Source organism: Perognathus longimembris, chromosome 3, assembly GCF_023159225.1.
Source record: "Perognathus longimembris pacificus isolate PPM17 chromosome 3, ASM2315922v1, whole genome shotgun sequence".
Taxonomy (NCBI): Eukaryota; Metazoa; Chordata; class Mammalia; order Rodentia; family Heteromyidae; genus Perognathus; species Perognathus longimembris.
The window spans coordinates 72,581,510-72,605,045 of NC_063163.1; the positions used below are offsets into that span (position 1 = coordinate 72,581,510).

The window sequence follows — 23,536 nt, forward strand, 5'->3', positions numbered from 1 at the left end:
GGCGTTTGCGCCGGAGAGGCCGCCCGGGCCTTTTTTACTTTGGGTACCGGGTGTTTCTCTCCGGAGATGGGACTGCTGGTCCGGAAGAGCATGGCGGCGGCCGCTCTGAGGAGATTTTGGTCCAGAGGCCACGGAGCGACGTCGGTTGATCCCGCGGCGGCCAAGCCGCGCGTGTGGGGCCGGCTGGGTGAGTAGCGGCGGCGGGCGGTGGTGGGCCCGGCCGCCGCGCCTGAGCGGCTCTCACTGCGCTCCTTTCCTCTCAGGCGCCTGGGCCCGCGCGCTGATCCGGGACTACGCAGAGGCGTGTGGGGACGCGGCGGCGGCCGCTCGGGCCCGGCCGGGGTGCGCAGCGCTCTACGTGGGGCTGCTGGGCGGTGCGGCGACCTGCTGCGCGCTAGCGCCGGGCGAGGAGGACTTCGAGGAGTCGCTGCTGGACGCGTCGGGGTCGCTTCTGTTACTGGCGCCGGTCACGCGCAACCGCGACTCGGAGGCCTTCGTGCAGCGGCTGCTATGGCTGCGGGGCCGCGGGCGCCTGCGCCACGTGAACCTGGGACTGTGCTCGCTCGTGTACGAGGCGCCCTTTGATACCCAGGCTAGCCTCTACCAAGCCCGCTGCCGCTACCTGCAGCCCCGCTGGGTCGACTTCCCAGGCCGAATCCTGGATGTGGGGTTCTTGGGGCGCTGGTGGATCTTGGGGACTCGGATGCGCGATTGCGACGTCAACGACGACGAGTTCCTCCACCTGCCCGTCCACCTGCGTGTGGTCGGGCCGAATCATCTGCGCTCCGAGGCCAACGAGCGGCTCTTCGACGAGAAATACCGAGCCGTGGTGCTCACCGACGACCAGGTAGACCAGGCGCTATGGGAGGAGCAGGTGCTGCAGAAGGAGAGAAAGGACAGGATTGCCCTGAGCGAAGCCGACTCGCTGGTGCAGCCCCAGGTGGCCCAGTGAGCCCCCCGGGAAGTCCTGGCAAGCTGCTGGGCGAAGGGTGCGGCTGGGGAGACTGAGATCAATTCTGGGCGCACATTCCTTGGGCCGCATCCGTCCTTTTTTCTTTAGCTGAAGCTAGTTCAGAGCCTTATTAGTCTTGGGCAGGGAATGGAGGGGGTAGGAGGATAGCTGGTAATGAGCCTTTTACCAGAGCGATTTTCCAGGTGGAATGTGATTTGGCATACCTGAGATCCCAGGTTCTATTCTCATCCTTACAAAAACAACAGGATCCTATTTTTTTCACTTTATTTATATCCACAAGTGCTTGCAGATGGAGGTTGCATTCTGACATGTCCATTTATGTGCCCAGTGCATCTTGATCAAAGTCGTCCCTCTCCCCCCCCCACTTCTACCCTCCCTTTTCCCTACCAGTCACATTCACTTTCCTAGTTCCATTTTCACCTTTGTTTTGAAATAAGATCTTGCTCTGCACCCAGAGCTGGCCTTGAACTTGAGCAGCTCCTGCTTCACCTTCTAAGTGCAGGGACTTTAGATGATCATCACTATGCCTGGATCTTTAGGCCTCCTGGGACCCCCCAACAAGACATATCACATTGGTCAAGTGAGTTCTAAGTGCTTTTAAGACCATTTATATTTTCTTTGTAATTTGTGTGTATGTGTGTAAGTTTGGCTTTTTGAGATAGGTTTCTGTGGCATCCAGCCCGCTCTCAAACTCATGGGCTCAAATGATCTTCCCACATCAGCCTCCTCAGTTTGTAGCGAGGACTGCAAGCATGCACCACCATGTTTGGCTTCAGATATTTTTTAATTCTTGGGACAGAATCAGAACCCAAGGGCCTTGCTTATGCTGGGCCATAGTAAATACTAGAAATTGAAGTTGGTGTGACTCTGCTTGTGAGAGGGGAAATTTTTTTGCACAACAACCTCATCTTGGGGCTGGGAATATGGCCTAGTGGCAAGAGAGCTTGCCTCGTATACATGAAGCCCTGGGTTCAATTTCCCAGCACCACATATATAGAAAACAGCCAGAAGTGGCGTGGTGGCTCAAGTGGCAGAGTGCTAGCCTTGAGCAAAAGGAAGCCAGGAACAGTGCTTAGGCCCTGAGTTCAAGGCCCAGGACTGGCAAAAACAAAGCAAAACAAAAAAACAACAACACAAAACCTGATCTTAGTGAATGTCCAAAGCCAGTGATTGGAAGTGGCTTGTCCTGATGTGAAAATCTTTATGGTAACTTGTTTGTGTTGGACTTCGGAGGTCCTGAAAACAGTTCTACGGAATGAAGAAGCCAGCCAATGTATGTGGTACTTAGCTTTTATAGCTAAGTCATAACTTTTAAAGCAAAGCTGCTAGGAAGATGAGACTGCCCATGTCATCTAGGTAACTTCTGCCTAGTTAATAAAACTGTGAGATGAAACAACTTTTTGCTGTGATTTATTTATTTTGTTTTTGTCCTGCTGGGGATGGAACCTAGACTTCACACAAAAACACACCCCCATTGATGGGTGCTGGTGGCTTACACCTGTAAACCTAACTACTCAGAAGGCTGATATCTGAGGATGGCAATTGGAAGTTAGCCTGAGTAGAAAGTGTGAGACTCTTATCTACAATTAACCACCAAGGAACAGGAAGTGGAGCTGTGGCTCAAGAGTACCAGCTTTGAGTGAGAAAGCTAAGAGACAGTGCCTACGCCCTGAGTTCAATCTCTAGTGCTGGCACAAAACAAAATGCTATTCCTGATTTGGTTAAATCTATACTTCCTAAACTAGTCTGAAAGTCCTCTGGTATGCCCTTGGTGGGAATACACTTTCCTGCTGTGTTGCTTAGGAAGACCAGCAGAGGGCACCAGAGCCTTAATTACAGGAATTGGTGCCCCAGCCTTGCTCTAGTGAAAGGAGCAGGCCCCTTAGTTGCATGCGTGCATTTCCCATGCATGTGCGTGGGTGGGTAGTAGTAGCATCGATCCCTTGCATACACATCTTTACCTGGTTTTTTGGGGGGCCTTTGAGAAGACGCCCCATCTCTTCCTGGTAGGGGCAGGACCACCTAGTTAGCCCTGGAAGCTTATCCCAACAAAGTAGTACAAGGATGGGGTAAAGCCAGGTTCGAGGATGCCCTCAGATACCCAATCTGCTGTTGCTCAAGTCTCTTATGAATAATGCCCAGAATTTACATAGAAGCTATACACGGCCTCCTGTATACTTCCAGTCACTTTGTGCATGTCTAGGCCTAGGGCACACTTCTCAGGTTGCCCTGGGACCCATGCTACCCTTGACAGCCAGAGCCTGCTTGGATTCTGTGCCTGGTTTACCCTACTTGGTTGGTCTGTGGTGGTTACCTGTGTGTGCAAGGAGGGGCCTCCAGACCTCCGCACTACAGCTTTAAGCTTGTGAACCAGGCACCTGAGATCTTTCAGTGAGAACTCAGCTCCCAAAGTCCTCCAGCTTGATCATATGACAGCCAGCCACTCACGTAGGATCTAGGTTTGAAATCACCTCAGGCAGAACAACCATACCGGAATGCATGGCTCAAGTGGCTAAGCACAGGCCTTGACAAAGCCCAGTAAGTGATGTGCACACATGCGCATGCTCCACATGCACACACAAATTCTAAGATATGTTAAATCCACATTCAGGGGTACATCCCAGGCAATTGAAGTTTGTTTTTTTGTTTCTGTGCCCATACTGGGGCTTGAACTCAGGATCTATCCTGTCTTTTCCCTCAAGCCTGGTGCTCTACCACTTGAGCCACAGGTCCACTGAGGGTCAGCTCCACTTCTGGCTTTTTGATGGCAAAGTGAAGATCAATCTCATTAACTTTCCTGTCCAGGCTTACTTGGAGCCACATTCTCAGATTTCAACCCCCTGAGTAGCTAGGATTACAGGTGTGAGCCACTGCTACCTGACCCAAAATGTCATAGTTTTGAAATTTCAGATTGGTTTCTTGCACTTAGCAAATTGTCATTTAAAATCCCTCCATTGGCTGGGCACTGGTGATTCACGCCCATAATCCCAACTACTCAGGAGGGTGAGATGTGAGAATCCTAGTTGAAAGCCAGCCCAGGCAACAAAGTCCATGAGACTCATCTCCAGTTAACCACCAGGAATCCGGAAGGGGAGCTGTGGCCCAACAAGGTAGAGCACCAGCCTTGAGAAGGAGCTCAGGGACTGTGGAGAACCTGAATTCAAGCCCATGACCAACAATGATGTAAAGTTCCTACATATTTTCTTATGGAAGAAGATGACATTTTATTTCTGAATATATTCCATTGCCTGAATGTATTTTATTTTTGGCTGTGGGGCTTGAACTCCGGATCTGGGTGCTCTTCCTGAGCTCCTTTGCTCAAGGCTCATGCTCTACCACTTGAGCAACAGCACCATTTCCACCTTTCTAGTGGTTGGTTAATTGAAGATATGAGCCTCGTAGATTTTCATGCCTAGGCTGACTTCAAACCATGATCCTCAGATCTCAGGCCTTACACATGTGAGCCACCAGCATCCCGCTTGTATGGATGCTTAACTATTTCCTACAGAAGGACCTCGTTACTTCGTTTTTGGTGCAGTACTGGGGCATGAACCTCATGGCCTAGGCATTATTCCTGAGTTCTTCTTTTGCTCAACCTCTAGCATACTACTTAAGCCACAGTTCCACGTTCAGCTTTTTGGTGGTTCATTGGAGATAAAGGGTCTCATAGACTTTCCTTCCTGGGTTGGCGTTGCTCAGATCTCGACCTCCTAAGTAGCTAGGATTACAGATGTGAACCAACCAGTGCCTGGCCCCCTTGTTACTTTCTGTGCTGACTGAGTGAGTGGCTTTGGCTAGAAGCTGAGCAGGCCCAGCTATCTGAGCCTGTTCTTCCTAGTGAACACCAGAGGGCACTAGAGATCCACCTTCGCCCTGCCTGGAGCAGTGAGCCATTTCTTCTTGAACTCTTTGCACTGGGCTGGGGTTGATTTGGAAAACACCTGTGGGCAAAGGATTGGCTAAACCAGGTTCCTGTGATGTAAAGATCAGAGTTCTGTAACAAGTTGTTTTCCTTGGAATTGGTGATAGATTTTTCAATATTTTGGGGATTTGTCCAACAATTAATAGGCTGGCATGCTGCCCCCAAAGTAGTCAACCACAGTTCCAGCTGGATCCCCCATCTGCAGAGCTAAGCTTGGCACTCAAGTTCTCATTTCTAGGAAGGAAATCCCAGCAGTGCTTATGTAAGAATACTTGTGCAAATGTATGAATATTTGTGTAAGAATTAATTGGGCAGGCTGGGAATGTGGCTTAGTGGTAGAGTGCTTGCCTAGCATGCATGAAGCCCTGGGTTCGATTCCTCAGCACCACATAAACAGAAAAGGCCAGAGGTGGCACTGTAGCTCAAGTGCCAGAGTGGTAGCCTTAAGCAAAAAGAAGCCAGGGACAGTGCCTAGGCCCTGAGTTCAAGCCCCAGGACTGGCAATAAAAACAAAACAAAAAAAAGAATTACTTGGGCATGGCTGGAGAAGTCAGGGGCCCAGAAGATGTTAGGATTGCTTGGTGTGTTCACTTTCCATTCCTATAATAAAATACCTGAGACCGGGCACTTAATAAAAGAAGTAGCTAAGGGCGAACGCCTATGACTCATGTCTGTAATTCTAGCTACTTGGAAAGCTGAGATCTAAGCCAGTCTGGATGGGAAAGTCCATGAGACATCTCCAAATATCCAGTAAAAAGCTGGAAATGGCACTGTGGCTCAAGAAATAGAGTGCTGGCCTTGAGCAAAAGCAGCTCAGGGATAGTGCCCAGGCCCTGAGTTCAAGCCCCAGGACTGGGGGAAAAAAAGGGGGGGGCTGGAAAAGCGGTTAGTTCAATACCTGGGTTCACCCCCCTGGCCCCAAAAAGTCAAAGAAAACAAGGCCATTAAGTAACTAAAAACTCAATATGGGGCTGGGAATATGGCCTAGTGGGAAGAGTGCTTGCCTCACATATATAAAGCCCTGGGTTCAATTCCCCAGCACCACATATATAGAAAACGGCCAGAAGTGGCGCTGTGGCTCAAGTGGCAGAGTGCTAGCCTTGAGCAAAAAGAAGCCAGGGACAGTGCTCAGACCCGGAGTCCAAGGCCCAGGACTGGCAAAAAAACAAAACAAAACAAAACTCAGTATGAGGGGTTGGAACACAAAGGCACAATACTTATGTGTTCATATAAAATATTATATAAAGTAAACATTTATTGAAATGAACACCAGAAGCTGGAAATTTTTTCCTTTGTTGTTGTTTTCTTTTTGCCTTGTTTGTTCATTTATCTGTCTTTAGGAGGGTAAGGAGGACACAAATGGAGGGACAACAGGTAAACAAAGGCAGCAGTGGTGTTCACTGGACACTGTGGTAAGTGAATGCCTGCCTTCACGTAAGTGGACTTTGTGCCTCCAGAATCATCAGAATTTGTGAGCAGTCTTGGAGAGGAGTGACACCTTGAACTGAGCCAGGGTGGAGAGACATTTCTCCCTGAGAAAACACCATCCTTCTATTTCTACAGGGAGGTTCCCAGAACCCTAGATTAGTACCCACCCCTTCCAGTTCCTCCAGTTCAGGGCTGAACAACCTGTTCTGCCACAGTCACCTGCCAGCCATCTACCAGGCTGCATCTTGGCTTTAGGATGAAATCAGAGAGTGAAGGACAGGAAGGAGGGCATATCTGGAGAGGCAGAATAGGAAGGGACCAGGTGCCAGTGGTTCACATTGGTAATCCTAGGTACTCAGGAGGCTGAGATCTTAGGATTGCAGTTCAAAGTCAGCCCAGGCAGAAAAGTCCCCATGAGACTCTTATCTCCAATTAACCACTCAGAAAATGGAAGTGGAGCTATGGCTCAAAGTGGTAAAGCACTAACCTTGAGCAAAAGAGCTTAGGGACAGCACCTGGGGTCTGAGTTCAAGTCCCATGTCTGACAAAAAAAATAACTTAAAAAAACCCCAAAACAAAACAAATTCAAATGCTGAAACCAGAAGTAATTTATTCCTCCATCCTAGGTATGTTGCCATATATTTACAGTATGTCAATAGATGTAAAAATATGAATTTTAAGTCTTTCCTATTCTCCAACTTATAGGAAATGCAAATACAGTATCCTATTGGTCTCAATATTAGGATTAATCCCAATTAGAGCTGGTTGAATCAATGTTACATGTCATGTCACAGTTCTGAATGTTTAAGGATAAAGCACCAGAATTCAATCTACTCTGAGGAAGGAAGACCTTGTGGACCCTGAGTTCAAGCTCAAGTACTGGTATGCATGTCGTGCATGCACACATGTGCACACACACAATCTAGATGAAGGGTGGAGCCCTTTCTGTGTCCTCACTTGGTATTCCTGGTGATTCAAATTGGATCTGGGCTGTAAATAGTTCAATCGAGGAAGGGCAGGAGTAACCTCTAGGGAAAATGGGGAAGTATTTTTGCCACTTTATCTGCAGTGAGTTAGACACACCTCATCATTTGAGGTTAGCTCGGAAAGCTGAGAGGAAAAGGGGGCAGGGACCCACAAAGAGGCCAGGCTGGAGGTTTGTGCGGATTATGAAGGATTGATTACTGCCTCATTCCCAAGGTCAAGCAAGACAACAAGCTCGACTACATGCCTGTCCACAGGCAGCTTATTCCAATGTTGGCCTGGCCAAGGACACCACCCTTTGTCCCCAGTGGACAGTAGCCCCTCGCCCCAGGTGGAGTGTTCCACTGTGGCACTGGTAGGACATTGCCCTGGGCCCCTAAGAGATCATAACCCATTTTCTGTTTTCTTTTCTTTTTTTTTGGCCAGTCCTGGGCCTTGGACTCAGGGCCTGAGCACTGTCCCTGGCTTCCTTTGTTCAAGGCTAGCACTCTACCACTTGAGCCACAGTGCCACTTTTGGCCTTTTTCTATATATGTGGTGCTGGGGAATTGAACCTAGGGATTCATGTATATGGGGCAAGCACTCTTGCCACTAGGCCATATTCCCAGCCCATTTTCTGCTTTCTACTTCCTCCTTAAGCCCTATATAAGCCCACCCCAAAACCCAGTCCCCAAGCACAACCTCCAATCCCGAGGGAAGGTCTGTGCCCCTCACTCTTCCTCAATAAACAGTCCTCTCCTGTGATGATCTAGTCCAGCCTATTCCTAATCCTTTTCTGCTCTCTTCCATTTTCCCAGCAACATATAACAAGTCATGAGAAAATAGAGAAGCCACATCTTGACAGGGAGTCTTTAAACCTGCAGCCCTGAACAGAGAGCTTGCACCAAGCTTTTGTTTTCTTTTCTTGCCAGTCCTGGGATTTGAACTCAAGGCCTGAGCACTGTCCCTGGCTTCTTTTTGCTCAGTGAGTCTTCTGGCCTTTTCTATATATGTGATGCTAAGGAATCGAACCCAGGGCTTCATGTATATGAGGTAAGCACTCTACCACTAGGCCATATTCCCAGTCCTGTCCCTGTCTTTTTTTTTTTTTTGCCAGTCCTGGGGCTTAAATTCAGGGCCTGAGCACTGTCCCTGGCTTCTTTTTGCTCAAGGCTAGCACTCTGCCAACTTGAGCCACAGCACCACTTTTAGCCTTTTGTATGTATGTAGTGCTGAGGAATTGAACCTAGGGCTTCATGTATATGAGGCAAGCACTCTTGCCATATTTCCAGCCCCCCTGGCTTCTTTCTGCTCAAGGCTAGCACTCTACCACTTGAGCCATAGTGCCACTCTCCAGCCTTTTCTGTTTATGTGGTGCTGAGGAATCAAAACCAGGGCTTAATGCATTCTAAGCACTCTACCACTAAGTCATATTCCCAGCCTTGTCCATAGATTTCTAAAAGCACATACAAGGATTAGCAGCTTAGTGAGTCTTTACACTTGCATGCTCCTATTCATCTTTGTTACTTCCTGGTTCTTGAACTGAGCCTGGGTGCTGTCCATGAAATTTTTTGTGTGCAAGGCTGACATTCTACCATTTGAACCTCAGCTCCACTGCCATCTTTTTTTAGTACACTGGAGATAAGGATCTTAACAGACTTTCCTGTCCAGGCTGGCTTTGAAATGCGGTTCTCTGATCTCAGTCCCCAGCTCCTTCCAGTAGCCAGGATTACAAAGGTGAGTCACCAGCTCCTGGCTTTCCTGGTCTTCTGACATGGAGCTTTTCCCAGGCAGTCTTATTTAAAATTGCCAAATCCCTCCCAGTCTGCACCTCGCATGCTGGCCATTTGATTTATTTATCTTGCTTCTCAGAGTCCGGAGCGCTATGGCAGCTGGGCCACAGGAGCAGGGCCATAAATATTTGCTCAGGAGAAGGTGGCAGAGGCAGGGCCTCACCACCCCAGGCCAAGGATCAGAGCGGCTCCCAGGCCCGCCCTTGGCTAACTCTGCCTAGTGGTGGCCGTGTAGAGCCATCTCTGCCTCACGAATTGCCCTGCTGCTCCTCCGACCCGCAGACGGTCTCTCCAGTGGACACCAGGACCACCTAGGGTCCTCTCCCGTGGCTCTCACCGCCGCCGCAGTGGGGACCGCTCAGCGCATGCTCGGCGGAGGGGAGGAGCCCGAGGACGCTCGTGCGCAAGCGCAGTTTTCCGGGGCGGGGCCTGGAAGAGGGGCGGTGCGTCAGGCGCAAGGGCTGCCACTAGGCTCCGCCCATGTCCCCTGTTTCTGGGAGTGGTAGCGCGTGCGCACTAGGAGCGGAAGGGCGTGCCGGCGCGCGCACGAGCTGGGGCGGGCGGCGGAAGCTAAAGAGGTTGCCCGTGGCGGGGAGGTGGTGAGTGCGCGCGCAGCGGCGGCGCGGGCGGCGTGAGGGGGGGCGGGCGCCGACGGCGGGTGCGCGCCGTGCTTTTTCTTTCTTTTCCTCACCCCCCCCCTTTTGCTCGGCGTCGGCGACGGCTTCTTTGTTTCGTGAGGAGAGGCGAGACGCCCACTCTGTTCCCGGCCGCGCGTGGAGGGTTGTGGGCGGCGCCGGGAAAGCGGCGGAGCCGGCAGCTCCGGGTGAGGAACGCGGGCCGCGGGGCGGACGCGGGTGGGGGGAGCGCGGGGCGAGGCTGGCGGGGACGGTTTGAATGGAGCCGGGCCGCCGCGGGGGAGGCGCAGGGGGCCGCCCGCGCCGGGGGCTGGGGCCGGGGCCGAGGTACGGCGGCGCCGGAGGGCCAAGAAGCCGGGCCGGCCGCCGCGCGTGGGTTCGGCCCCCGTGTGGGGAGGCCACGGCGGCCGCCGCCGTGTCCGCGGGGCCGACGGGGCTCAGGCCGCGTGGAGGCCGCGCGCGCTCCCGCTCGCCCTCGCAGGACAAAGCTCGCCCCCACTTCTGCCTGCTGTGGCCCGGGCCCCCAGGTCTCCACGTCGGTGACCGCGGCTTCCAACAATGGCCCGGCGTCGCGGCCTCCCTGCCTGCGCCGAGCGGGTCCGACCTGACTCGCTCTCCTTTCCGGCGAGGCTGCCCGCGGACGCGCCCACGGTCCCCCACAGCCTCCTCGGGTCAACCAGACCTCCGATTACATGCAAAAGGAAAATTGCCCCGCTGCAGGTTTTTTAAGGAAAGGGAAGTTAACTTCTCCCTCCCCACCCGTTCGCGGAGAGTGACTTTAAAAATGTTTGCTCAAAAAGGGGGAGGGGATCGCAGCCGGGAGAGGACTGAGGGAGGGGGCTGTGGAATCGTGAGAGCATTGTGTGCGTGCGTGCGTGCTTTTTCTTCCTTCCCAGTTGATTAAGCTTTTATTTAAAAACTAGCCTTCTCAGGCAGATGTTTTATGCTGGTTAAGAAGACCTGAATCCTTTCTCTCCCGCCCCCCTCCACCCCATCACTCCCCAGAGAAAGTAGAAGGGAATTGGGGCAACCTCTCAGGAATACGAAGTCAGTTTTCGCTCTGAATTGACCGCGTGGTTTTACATTTTGATTGTTGACTCTGGCTGTCAGCTGTGTGACCTTAGGCTCCTGGCTTTACATCTCTTGTGTGTCTTCTCTGAAGAGAATCTGAACTTGACAGTTGGAGTTGGGGAAGGTGTGTAATGGGGATCCAGTCCCTTCATGCCTGGGCATGAAGTCTTAGCTACTCTGGAGGCTGAGATTTGAGGATGACAGTTCAGAGCCAGCCTGGGCAGGAAAGTCAGTGAGGCTCTCATCTCCAATTAAGCACCAGAATGCCAGAAGTAGAGGTGTAGTTCAAGTGATAGAGCCACCAGCCTTTAGTTGAAAAGATGAAGGTCAGTGCCCAAGCTCTGTGTTAAAGGCCCAGTACCAGCACAAAAAATGGGGAGATCAATCTTCTTGGGTTCTTTAGGAGCTTGTTCAGTCTGATAGGGGGACAGGCTGTAAATATGGGAACAATCCTCACCCCTCCTCCCTGCTTTTTGGTAGAAGGCCTAACCTGGGCCTTGTACATGCCAAGTAAGCACTCTACTTCTGAGCAGGTGGATTCAGTCTTCACAACACAGTGTGTACAGAGGAGTCCTGGGAGCCAGAGATCAAGAAGGCTGCCTGGAGGAGGAGGCATTCGTTCAAAATCAGAGAGGATGTCCTAGAGTTTTGTACTCACTTGCCAGGCAAACTCTTATCATTGAACTCCACCTGTATTCCTAGGCTTGTATTTTAATGTTCCCTGACCCATGTTGGAACAGTCATTGGTCCTCTTTGTGGCAGTCACTCCTTTGCCTTTGTCCTTTCCCAAGTAGCTGTCATTCCCAGGCCCGTCCAAGCAGGGATGGTGTCTGGGCCTGGCATATCCTGGGTCCTGATAAGCAATCATTGGTGGAACGAATGAGTGATGTCTGGAGGTAAAGTGAGCAGTTGTGTAAAGAAGTTCACCCAGGGGGCTGGGAATATGGCCTAGTGGCAAGAATGCTTGCCTCCTATACATGAAGCCCTGGGTTCGATTCCTCAGCACCACATATATAGAAAACGGTCAGAAGTGGCGCTGTGGCTCAAGTAGCAGAGTGCTAGCCTTGAGCAAAAAGAAGCCAGGGACAGTGCTCAGGCCCTGAGTCCAAGGCCCAGGACTGGCAAAAAAAGAAAAAAGTTGTTCACCCAGGACTGCAAGCAGCAGTTGTCCTCTTGACCGGTGTAGACCGTTGTTTCCAAGCCCTAGTTGCCCCTCTTTAATGAAGTATGGGGTGATGGTTTGTGTCAGGTGGCATAAGCGGTGCTAGTTCTGGAATCACATCTCTCTAGTTCACTCACTTAGTCTACCTTAGCCTTATAAAAGCCACTCATTTTGGTTAGTTCTCCTGTTAAACAGGTATGAACAGGTGTCCACCTTCATGGTAGTTGCCAGAGGTTAATAAGACAAGATGGAGTGGACAGGTGCTGGTGGCTCAAGCCTATGATCCTAGCTACTCAGGAGGCTGAGATCTGAGAATGTCGCTTCAAATTTAGCCTGGGCAGAAAAATATATGTGAGACTTGTCTAATTAAGCAGCAAAAGCTGGACTGAAAAATATGGCCCAAGTGATAGAGCACCAGACATAAGTGAAAAAGCCAAGGGAATTTTTTTTTTTTTGCCAGTCCTTGAACTCAGGGCCTGTGCACTGTTTCTCAGTTTCTTTTGCTCAAGGCTAGCATTCTATCACTTGAGCCATAACTCCACGTCTGCCTTTTTCTGTTTGTGTGGTATCGAGGAACTGAACCCAGGGCTTCATGCATGGTAGGTGAGCACTCTACCACTAAGCCACATTCCCAGCTCCCAAGTGAAATTTTGAGGCACCTGGTACCAGGTGTGTGTGTGTGTGTGTGTGTGTGTGTGTGTGTGTAATGTTAGCATGAAATTTCTTTTTCTTTTCTCTTTTTGTTGTTGATCCTGGGGCTTGAACTCAGGGTTTGGGTGCTGTCCCTGAGCTCTTTTGCTGAAGGTTAGTGCTCTGTCACTTTGAGCCCCAACACCACTTCCAGTTTTCTGATGGTTAGTTGGAGTTGAGTTTCAGCCTTTTTATCCTTGTGCCTCAGCCTCCGAAGTAGGTGGAATTACAGGCATGCATCACTACGCCCAACCTGTTTTGTTTTATGTTGGATTTGGTATTTGGATTTGAATTCAGGCCCTGTAGATTTCTGGGTTTCCTTGCTCAGCTGTTGCTCTGTCATTTGAAGTACAGCTACACTATGCCTTTTTGCTGGTTATTTTGGAGTCTCATGGACTTTTCTACTCAAGGCTGTGGTCTCTAAACCATGATCCTCCAGATCTCAGCCTCTTCAGTAGATTTTCAGATGTAAGTCTGCTGCGTGTGTGTGCATGTGTGCACGTGCGCGTTTCTGTACCTGTACTGCACCTTGAAGTTGCACTTGGCTTTTTGCTCAAAGCTTGTGCTCTTCCATTTGAGTCACAGCTCCACTTTTGGCTTTTTTGGTGGTTAACTGGAGTTGAGAATCTCACAGACTTTTCCTGCTCAGGTCAGATCTCAGACTCTTGAATAGGGTTATAGGCCTGAGCCACTAGCACCCAGCTTTTGGGTTTTCATTTTTGTTTTTGTTTTGGTTGGTCCTGGAGCTTGAACTCAGAGCCTAGGCAGTGTTCCTGAGCTCTTTGCACAAGGCTAGCACTCTACCACAGTGCCACTTCTGGTTTTCTGGTGGTTAATTGGAGATAAGAATCTCACAGGCTTTCCTGCTCAGGCTGGCTTTGAACTGCAATCCTCAGATCTAAGCCTCCTTTGTAGCTAGGATTATACACATGAGCCACTGGCATGAGGCCTGATTTAAGAAAAAAAAAAGACCCAATGCATACCTAATTAGGAAAACCATGTTCTTTTATTGGCTATCTGAAATCACTTGGAGTCCAGCTGCTTAGATATTTAGGTGAAATTGATCTTGCAGGGTTTTGAGCAGGGACATTGACATCAGAGCTGTGGCATAGGCAGTAATGGAAATGCTGGTGTGTATTCACAGGTTATTTGCACGTCTTTGCCACCCTTTGTGGGCCCTCACAATATTGCTAGCCCTCAACCATATACATCTATGTGCTTAGGCCTTTTATCCATTGTGGGGGAGCAGGAGGGAGTGGGTGTTTAGGGTGAATGTCTGATGATACCATTCATTGTGCAAGTGAAGAAACCAGAGTCCAAGGGCATTTCTTCCTCCAGAGGCTCTCAAGTCAGCTGCCTGGCCTTGATGTGTGGCCTTGACGCTTTCTGTCCTGTAGCTCCAGAGAACTACTAGGGATCCCTGTGCCTGGCACATAGGAAGTCCTCTGCTGTGCTGGCTGCTTTCCATCTAGTCATTGGGGCTGCCAGTAGCACATAGGAGCCGTTTACTTAACGAAAAATGCACAGCATGAATGGTGCTCCTTGGCATGGGCCCAGCCCTCTCTTTCCTTCACCTGACTGAGGGGGCACTGAGTGCCCGCGTGGGCCAGCCCAGGGCCTGGACCTGGCCTCAGTGGAGGCTCCAAGGACCAGGGCTCGTTCTGTTTTGCTCACATCCAGCCGCCTCCTTGCAAAAGGGGACCGTAGGCATGCCCAGTTTGTAGGGTTGTTGCAAAGATTCACAACAAAATGACCCTGCCTGCAAGGTCATTGTACTACACTCTTGGTCCCAAGCTGAGGGTGTGTGGCTCAGTGCTTGTAGGTGGTACCTACAAGCTTCCATTGCCAGTGCCGCAAAACAGCAAACAGCCATCACCCGCTAGGATTCCCACAGTGCTTTGGTAGACTGTGGTAGGTGGCATTTCTTGCCCTATTAAGTAAGGTGCTTTCCAGGGAACCACTCCTGCATTTTGTCCTAAACATTTCATATATTGTTTTTTGTCTTCCAGGAGTTTGAGCTCAGAGCTTCAGCCATCAAGCTACTGCTTGAACCATGCTCCCCAGCCAAAAAAAAAATGAAGCTTTCAGATTTTACCAAAGCACTGGAAAGGAAGGGATGTGTTTGATTGTATAGGTTTTTTTTTTTTTTTTTTTTTTTTGGCCAGTCCTGGGCCTTGGACTCAGGGCCTGAGCACTGTCCCTGGCTTCTTTTTGCTCAAGGCTAGCACTCTGCCACTTGAGCCACAGCGCCACTTCTGGTCATTTTCTGTATATGTGGTGCTGGGGAATCGAACCCAGGGCCTCATGTATATGAGGCAGGCACTCTTGCCACTAGGCCATATCCCCAGCCCCGATTGTATAGGTTTTTAAAGATATCAAACTTTGTTTTGGCATGGGGAGGTGCCAATTCTGGAGCTTGAACTTAGCATAGATGCTGTCCCTAAGCTTTTTTGTTCAAGGTTGCCATTTTACCACTTGAGCCACAGCTCCATATCTGGCTTTTTGATAATTAATTAGAGATAAGATCTCATAGATTTTCATTTTCAGTTTGCTTCCAACTGTGGTCCTTAGGTCTCAGCTTCCCGAGTAGGTAGAATTACAGGCATGAACCACCAGCTTCTGGCTGTACGTGTATGTGTGTATACATGTGCACACATGCATGTGCACATGCGCATATGCGCCTGTGCGCTGAGTTCAAGTCTTCATATTCTTGCTTGGTTTTTTTTCACTCAAGTCTTATGCTCTGCCACTTGAGCCACACCTCCACTTTGGCTTTTATTGTTGGTTAATTGGAGTTAAGACTCTCATGGACTTTTTTTTTCTTTCTTTTTGCCAGTCCTGGGCCTTGGACTCAGGGCCTGAGCACCATCCCTGGCTTCTTCCCGCTCAAGGCTAGCACTCTGTCACCTGAGCCACAGCGCCCCTTCTGGCCGTTTTCTATATATGTGGTGCTGGGGAATCGAACCGAGAGCTTCATGTGTAGGAGGCAAGCCCTCTTGCCACTAGGCCATATTCCCAGCCCATCATGGACTTTTTTTTTTGCATGCATTGGCTTTGACCCACGATCCTCAGATCTCGGCCTCCTGCGTAGCTAGGCTTATAGGCATGAGTCAGAGCTGAAATTTCTTTTTAAATCACACAAGCTGTTGATGTAGCAGGTAGCTCAGTGGTAGAGCATACACTTGACATGCATGAAGCTCTGGGTTCCAACATTAGCTCAATAAAAGTGGAAAAAAGAAAGCCTGGGGCTGGTGGTTCATACCTGTAATCCTAGCTACCTAGGAGGCTGAGATATGAGGATCATGGTTCAAAGCCAGCCTGGGCAGGAAAATCTGAGACTCTTACCTCCAAAAAACTACTCAGAAAAAGCTGGTAGTGGCACTGTAGTTCAAGTGGTAAGTGCACTGGACTTGAGCAAAGAAGCTCACGGGCAGCGCCCAGGCCCTGCGTTCAAGCCCCGGGACCAGTGAAAAGAAAACTAAGCACCAGTGAAAGGGCAGTAACAGTCTTGGGTTGTGGAACTGTGGGAAAAGTGGAGGTGAGTCAGCGGACTGCACTTGCTGCCATCTCCCGATGTCATCCCCAGGAGGAAGTGTTAGGCTTGTTAACATGACCAGTGATTTTTGTGGCTTTTCTGTTAACTGCAGGCTGTGGTTAGAAACTTTTCAGAATCTGGATTGTTTTGGTCGTATAGGGATTTGAACTCGGATCCTTGCACTTGCTAGGCTGTACAACTTGAGCCATGCCTCCAGTCTTGTTTTATGCAGGTCTCCTGGACTTTTCTGCTTGGGCTGGCCTTGAACCTTCCTTGTTGTGCTCCCTCTTGCCTCCTGAGCAGTTAGGATCACAAGTATAAGCCACCAGTGTGTGGATTGTAGGGCCTCATTCTGCTTCCAGGAGGGAGCCAGGCTGGCTTTATTGAGAGACAGAATTTCACAGGGTAATGTGGAGGGGGTGTGCATTGGTGTTCCTCCATTTCCCAGGGCAAACAGCCAGGGGAAAGTCAGGGCCAGGTGGTGCAGGTGCATGCCTGGAATACCTTCCCTTGAAAGACAGAGCCAGGAGGATTTGAGGTGGAGGCCAGCCTGGGCTAAGAAAGGCAAAAACAAAACAAAGCAAACAAACAAATATAGGGGCTGGGAATGTACCTTAGTGGTAGAATGCTTGCCTAGCATGCACAAAGCCCTGTGTTCTATTCTTTTTTTTTTTTTGGCCAGTCCTGGGGCTTGAACTCAGGGCCTGAGCACTGTCCCTGGCTTCTTCTTGCTCAAGGCTAGCACTCTGCCACTTGAACCACAGCGCCACTTCTGGCCATTTTCTGTATATGCGGTGCTGGGGAATCGAACCTAGGGCCTCATGTATACGAGGCAAGCACTCTTGCCACTAGGCCATATCCCCAGCCCCCTGGGTACTATTCTTGAGCACCACATAAACAGCAAAAGCCAGAGTGGCACTGTGGCTCAAGTGGTAGAGTGCTAGCCTTGAGCCAAAAGAAACCAGACATAGTCTCAGGCCCTGATTAAAGCCCAGGACTGGCACAAAAACAAAACAAAAAATAAGAAAGGAAGCTGGGTGCTGGTGGCTTGTGCCTGTAATCCTAGCTACTCAGGAGGCTGAAACTCTGTGAGACTCTTACCTCTAATTAACCACCAGAAAACCAGAAGTGGTGCTGTGGCTCAAGTGGTAGAGCACTAACTAGCCTTGAGCTGAAGAGCTCAGGGACAGCGCCCATGCCCAGAGTTCAAGCCCTATGGGGGGGGGGGGGAGGAAGAAAGGGGAGGAAAGAGTGGAGATGGGGAGAAGAGGAGGAGGAGGAGGAGGAGGAGGAGGAGGAGGAGGAGGAGGAGGAGGAGGAGGAGGAGGAGGAGGAAGGGAATAAGGAAAGAGTGTTAAGCCTTGGGCCCTTCCTATTACTCTTTGAGCACCAACTGATTTCTAAAGCTTTCCCTTGCCCATATCCATGTCCTGAGTTTTGCATTTGTCCCTTCTGGGAACAGTAGTGGGTTTTGCTCCATGTGTTGAGCAGCCTCAGAAAGGAGGATGGGCTTGATTGAATAAAGTCAGTTTGGAGTTGTTTTGCCAGCTGGTCATGCCCCACTGGCACAGGAAGCAGGTGTCTGGCTGCATGACAAATTCTGTCTTACCTATGACAGTGGGAGCCTAGGGGGAGGGTGTGGGTCTTGTTCCACCGTGCCTTGCTGCTCTCTGTGTGTGCCTGTGCTGAGGCTTGAACTCAAGCCTGGGCTCTGTCCCTGAGCTTTTTTTTACTCAAGGCTGGAGCTCTGTCACTTCAGTCATGGCTCCATTTCTGGCTTTTTGGTGGTTAATTGGAGGTAAGAGTCTCTCATGGGGACAATCTGGCTTTCCTGCTGGGGCTGGCTTTGAACCTGCATCCTCAGATCTCAGCCTCCCCAGTAGCTGGGATTACAGATGTGAGCCATTAGGGCCCAGCTTCTGCCTTGCTCATGAAGGCCCAGGAAAGTGTCACTATAGCTGGTATTGGTGTGCCCTGAGAGCTAGTGCTCGATTGGTGGCCTAATGCCGGGCTGCCTACAGCTTTGGCCCCACCTGCTTCTTGAAGCCTTGCCTGGGAGCTCCTGTCTGGGGGGAGGAGCTTCTCTTTCCTTGCCTCTCCCACTTCTCAGTGCTCTTTCTGTTTCCCCCACCTGATTACACAGGCCCTGGGCTCAGACAAGCTGGAGGCAGAACTCTATGTGATGCTATGCAAAGGACTTTACCTCTCAGCAAAATTCCTCTGGTGCCCCCAGAGTCTTCCTGGTCTGAGGAAGTGTCCACCTGCAGTTAGTTGCCAGTCCCAAACCAAGGGGACTGACATGCACCTGTGCTCCGTGCACAGTCAGCCTTTTTACCCTTGAGTATTTTCAGCTGGAGTCTCACTGTCTTGACCTGGTTGATATCTAATCCTGTCCCCCACACTGTCTTGACCTGGTTGATATCTAATCCTGTCCCCCAGTGATTCTCCTGCTTCAGCATCCTGAGTATCCAGGACGCCAGGTGTGCATCACCATACCCTTTGGTTTGTTTTTAGTTTGAACTCATGGCCTGTCCTTCCCTCAAGACTGGCACTCTACCACTTGAGCCACAGTTCTACTTCCAGCTTTTTAGTGGTTAATTGGAGATAAGAGTCTCGTGGTTTGTGTGCCTGGGCTGGATTCTCTGTCATCCTCAGATTGCAGCCCTGAGTAGTTAGGATTTCAGGTGTTAGCCACCAGCACCTGGCTTTGATTGACTTTCTACTTGTAGTGCTGGACATTTTGTTACTTTTGACTCCTGTCTTTCTTTCATCCTCACCTCCAAAGCCAGTACTTGCAGTGTGCTGGGTTCTGAGTTCAAGCCCCATAACTGACAATACATAAATAAAGCAAGCCAGTACTGGGCTGTTTGTCCCTCCTCTGCCCACAACACTGCCAGGGTGGCTTCCCATGGCACCTGGGTTCCTGGAGCATGCCCCTCTCACCACGGCCCTCTAGTCTGACAGCCCTCTTGCCTCTGTGGTATTGCACAGTTGTTTTTTTCCTTTAGTGTTGGCAGTGGAACCTAGCACTTGGAGCACCGAGGCTAGTACTCCTCACTGAGCTGTGGCCAATCATAGCTGTGACATCCTATGACATTGTATGGCACTTCAGACCTTTGTGCCTCATAGGAGTGGCAGGGCAACCTTGTGATTGGTGCCTGTTTCCTTTGAGGTCACTTCAGAGTTTATGCCAGTGCAGTGACAGGGGTTGCAGCCACATCCCTTACATCCCTCTGTCTTGTTGTTCCTGATTGTGTCCTTTATGAAAATTGAGGTAGTAGAGAAATGGTTTTCTCCCTCCTGTGAGCCAGTCCAAATTAATTGAAATGAGGAGGGTTCATGGGAAGCCTTGATACTGCTGGTTCGTATCAGTGTTTGACCTTTAAGTCTGGTGCTAACTGGACTGCTGCTCTACCATTTGAGCCACACCCTCAGCGATCTTTTTTGCTGGTTGTTATGAAGATGGAGTTTCAAAGACTTTTGTCCTCTGGGCTGGCTTTGAATTTTGATCCTCTAGATATCAGCCTCCTGATGGCTAGGATCAGAAGGCCTCAACCACAAGTACCCAGCTTTATTCATTGTGGATTTTGTTTTGTTTTTGGCTTGGTGGTGCTAAGAGCTGTGTGAAAGTGTTCTATCCCTGAGCTACACAACTCTTATTTGTGTGTTGTGTGTTGTGTGTGTGTGTGTGTGCGTGTGCGCGTGAGTGTGTATGCATATGTGTGCTAGTCCTGGGGCTTGAACTCCAGGCTTGGGTGCTACTTGAGCCACAATTCTACTTCAGGCTTTTTAGTGCTTAAATTTATTTTTTATTATTATAGAGGTGTTATACAGAGGGGTTATAGTTAGATAATTCAAGTAAAGAGTCTACATTTTTGGGGCTGGGCTCTGGTGGCTCACGCCTGTAATCCTAGCTACTCAGGAAGCCAGCTTGGGCAGGAGCTGTCTCCAGTTAACCACCAGAAAACCAAAAGTGGTGCTGTGGCTCAAATTGGTAGACAGAGCACTAGCCTTGAGCAAAAGAGCTGAGGAACAGCACCCCGGCCCTGAGTTCAAGCTCCTTGATCAACAAAAAACCCAAGAATATCCTCTTGTTCTGTGTGTGCATGTCTAGTCCTGTATAATTTATCATGTTGATTTTGGTGTATATTAGATCTAGCTTCTGCATATGAGAGGAACCATACGCTGTTTGTCTTTCTGAGCTTGGCTTATGTCACATGATGTGATTTCCCTGAAAATGACATAACATATTGTTCTTTCTAATGGCTGTGTAAAATTTCATTGGGTATACACATACCACATTTTTGGATCACTCATCTTTTGTAGGGCATCTAGGCTGTTTCCAGCACTTGGCTATTGTGAATAGTGCAGCAGTAAACAGTATACATGGGAGTGCAAGTGTCTATGGTATCCTGGCTTGTGTTGTTCAGGGTAAATGCCCAGGAGTAGTATGGCTGCTTTGTAGGGAAGGTCTATGCTTTGGATTTTTTTTTTTTTCCTGGTAGGTTATGGGGCTTGAACTGTGGGCCTGTCTCCAGTCACTGTCTCTGAGCTCTTCAGCTCAAGGCTAGCGCTCTACCACATTAAGCCACAGTGCCACTTCCAGTTTTCTGGTGGTTGATTGGAGATAAGAGTCTGATGGACTTTTCTGCATGGGCTGGTTTTGAACAGAGATCCTTAGATTTCAGCCTCCTGAGTAGCTACGATTACAGGCTTGAGCCACCGCACCCTACCTATATTCAGTTTTTTGGGAGCCTCCAGACTGTGGTCTAGAGTGATTGTACTAGTTTACATTTCCACTAACAGTGCAATAGAGTTCCTTTTTCCTCACATCCTTGCTAACGTTTGTTGCTGTTCACATTCATGACGTTGGCCAATCTAAGTGGGGTGACATGGAATCTCAAGAGTTGTTTTGATTTGCATTTCCTTTATGGCCAGGGATGATGAACATTTCCTCATATGTATTTCTTTGCCAGCCTCTTGTTTACCATTCTCGCCTTTCTTCTGAGAGTGTTTAGTGGAGATGAGAGTCTCACTGACTTTCCTGACCAGGCTTGCTTCCAATGCTGATCCTTAGGTCTCAGCTTCCTGAGTAGCTTGGATTATAGGCATGACGCACAGGTACCTGGCCTTGTTTTGTCTTTTTTGTTGTTGAGCGGCTTTAACTCAGGGCTTGGACGCTGTCACCGAGTCTTCATGCTCAAGGCTAGCGCTCCACTACTTGAGCCACAGCGCCACTTCTGGTTTTTGGTGGTTCATTGGAGGTAGGAGTTTCATAGGGACTTTCCTGCTCAGGCTGGTATCGAACTGCCATCCTCAGATCTCAGCTTTCTGAGTATGTTAGGATTACAGGTGTGAGCCACCGGTGCCCAGCTTCTTAAAATTCATTTTTAAATTCTGGACATGAAAGAAATAAATAGTTATTGTGCAAAGTAAACACAACCAAGACCTGCAGACAACTCTGAGTTGGCAAGTGGGAGTTTCCTTCCCAGGCTGGCAGGGGCGTGTCTTCTTTGGGCTGGCTCCTGGGTAGGGGTTAATGTGCGCAATATTTTTGGTTGCAGGTGGCGGGGTCCATGCATGCCTTTCTTTCATACTGCCTTGATTCATTGTTGATTGTCCTTTGTGTCCTGGTGTGGGGTGTGACTGCCTCCAGTCTCAGTGATGTAAGCAGGAGCTGGGGCTGTGCTGGGCGTCCTGATCAGCAGGCCCTTGACTTGCTTCTCAGAGAAATTGATGCAGTATGACACAGTCACTTCAGACCCTTTGGCCCCGGGAAGTTGGAACATTTGTCAGAATGGCTTAGCTCTCACCCTTTAGATTCTGGCCCCAGTGTCCTTTCACTTCCTGTCACATGCCTCTGGCTGCCTGCCTGGTTCCCAGGCTCTTGTTCCCTTCTGGAAGCCCCAGACAAGCCCCTGGGGCCCTGCCCATCTGCCTTGGCTTCCAGACAGAAGCATGTGCTAGTGCATGTTTGTGTTCACAAGCCCCCCCCCCCCCCATCTTTCGTCCTTTGCTGGTCTCGGTGGTGAGATGCTTGCTTGCCTTTGGCTCCGTGATGCACGGCTATGCTTGTCCTGTCACCTGGCCCAGGCAGCCCTTGGAAAGCCATGTGTGGCTTCACAGACCCATAGGGATAACCTTGTGGACCAAGCAATTTGCTGAGTGTACCAAGTCTACTTTGGAAGGGGCAGAGTGGTCTGGCGATGGGGGAGAAGGTTGGGAGAGGGGCCTTCTTCACCCTCAGATTTGTCTTGTGTAGTTCCTGGCTAGGTTGCTTCTGCCCACCGGTTGAGGCAGCTTTCTGGAGCCCAGTGCCACCTGCTGCCATAGCTCAGGCTGCTTTCTGTTACTGTGGCCAAAGGCACAGGTGAGGTAAAGTATAAAGATGAGGTTTGTTTGGCTTACAGTGCAGGAAGCTGGGACATGTGAGGCCATGGCCGCAGCGTCAGGGCAAGGCTTTCCTACTGCCTTGTCCCACAGAGGGAAGGGCTGCAAGGGGTCCAGTCCTGGACAGTGAGCAGGCTGAGCAAGCCCTCTGCCACAGCCTGTCAGTAGCCTCAGTCCCAGTCAAGTGTCTCAGTATATAACTCATCTGGCCTTGGACTCTTGGTATGTTCCACACTGGTCTCAAATTCTCCATTGCCTAGTGCTGGGACTATAGGTGTGTGCTGCCATGCCAGTTAGGCTCAGTTTAGTAATAGTCCACTCTCATGACAGCTCACAATAAAGCCATTCATTTATCCGTTCACAAAGGCTGCACTCATGACCCAGTCACCTCCCATCAAGGAATTTGGGGATCCCAGAAGAGGTGTACTTCTTTATGACCCAAATGGATCTTGGACTCAAGATCCTTCTGTTATAGTCTCCCTGGTACCTAGGACTTTGGGTGCACCTGGAGTTCAGGATTGCTTGTTCAAGATCGGCTCGGGGGCTGGGGCTGGCCCTGCTCCTGCTCTGCCGAGGTTCTGATCTTCTCTGCTCAGCCATGAAACTGGAGCCAGAAGTTTGAACTTTTGATCAGTTACCCAGGAAAACATCTGTTAAATTCAAACAACTATCCAGGTGCCAGTAGCTCACACTTGTAATCCTGCCTACTAGGAGAGATCTGGGACTGAAGGTTCAAAGCCATCCGTGGCAGACAAATCCAAGAGATTCTTATCTCTAATTAACCAGCAAAAAGTTAGAAGCGGAGGTATGTCTCCAATGGCTGAGCGCCAGTTGTGAGTAGAAAGCCAAACGAAACAAAAACTATTTTTGTTGTTGTTTTTGCCAATCTTGGGGCTCAAACTCAGGGCCTGGGTGCTGTCCCTGAGCTTTTTTGCTCAAGGCTAGTACTCCACCACTTGAGCCACAGCACCACT

At 50.0% G+C, this 23,536-nt stretch overlaps 2 protein-coding genes across 7 annotated transcripts in view; both read left to right on the plus strand.

Annotated features, from left to right (window-relative positions):
- Positions 1-59: 59 nt before the first annotated feature.
- Timm29 (translocase of inner mitochondrial membrane 29) lies at positions 60-1,318 on the plus strand. Its single transcript, XM_048342302.1, has 2 exons — positions 60-187; positions 264-1,318. The coding sequence occupies exons 1-2, from the start codon at positions 67-69 to the stop codon at positions 950-952; spliced, it is 810 nt and encodes a 269-aa protein (XP_048198259.1). The 5' UTR covers positions 60-66; the 3' UTR covers positions 953-1,318.
- An 8,382-nt stretch (positions 1,319-9,700) lies between these two features.
- The window catches only part of Smarca4 (SWI/SNF related, matrix associated, actin dependent regulator of chromatin, subfamily a, member 4), a 76,571-nt gene continuing 62,735 nt past the window's right edge, over positions 9,701-23,536 (plus strand). For 3 of the 6 annotated variants that reach the window (XM_048342188.1, XM_048342190.1, XM_048342189.1), the window contains exon 1: positions 9,701-9,902. The gene's annotated coding sequence lies outside the window, so the exon portion shown is untranslated. The remainder of the gene's footprint in view (positions 9,903-23,536) is intronic. The other 3 variants (XM_048342191.1, XM_048342192.1, XM_048342193.1) reach the window with 1 other exon arrangement.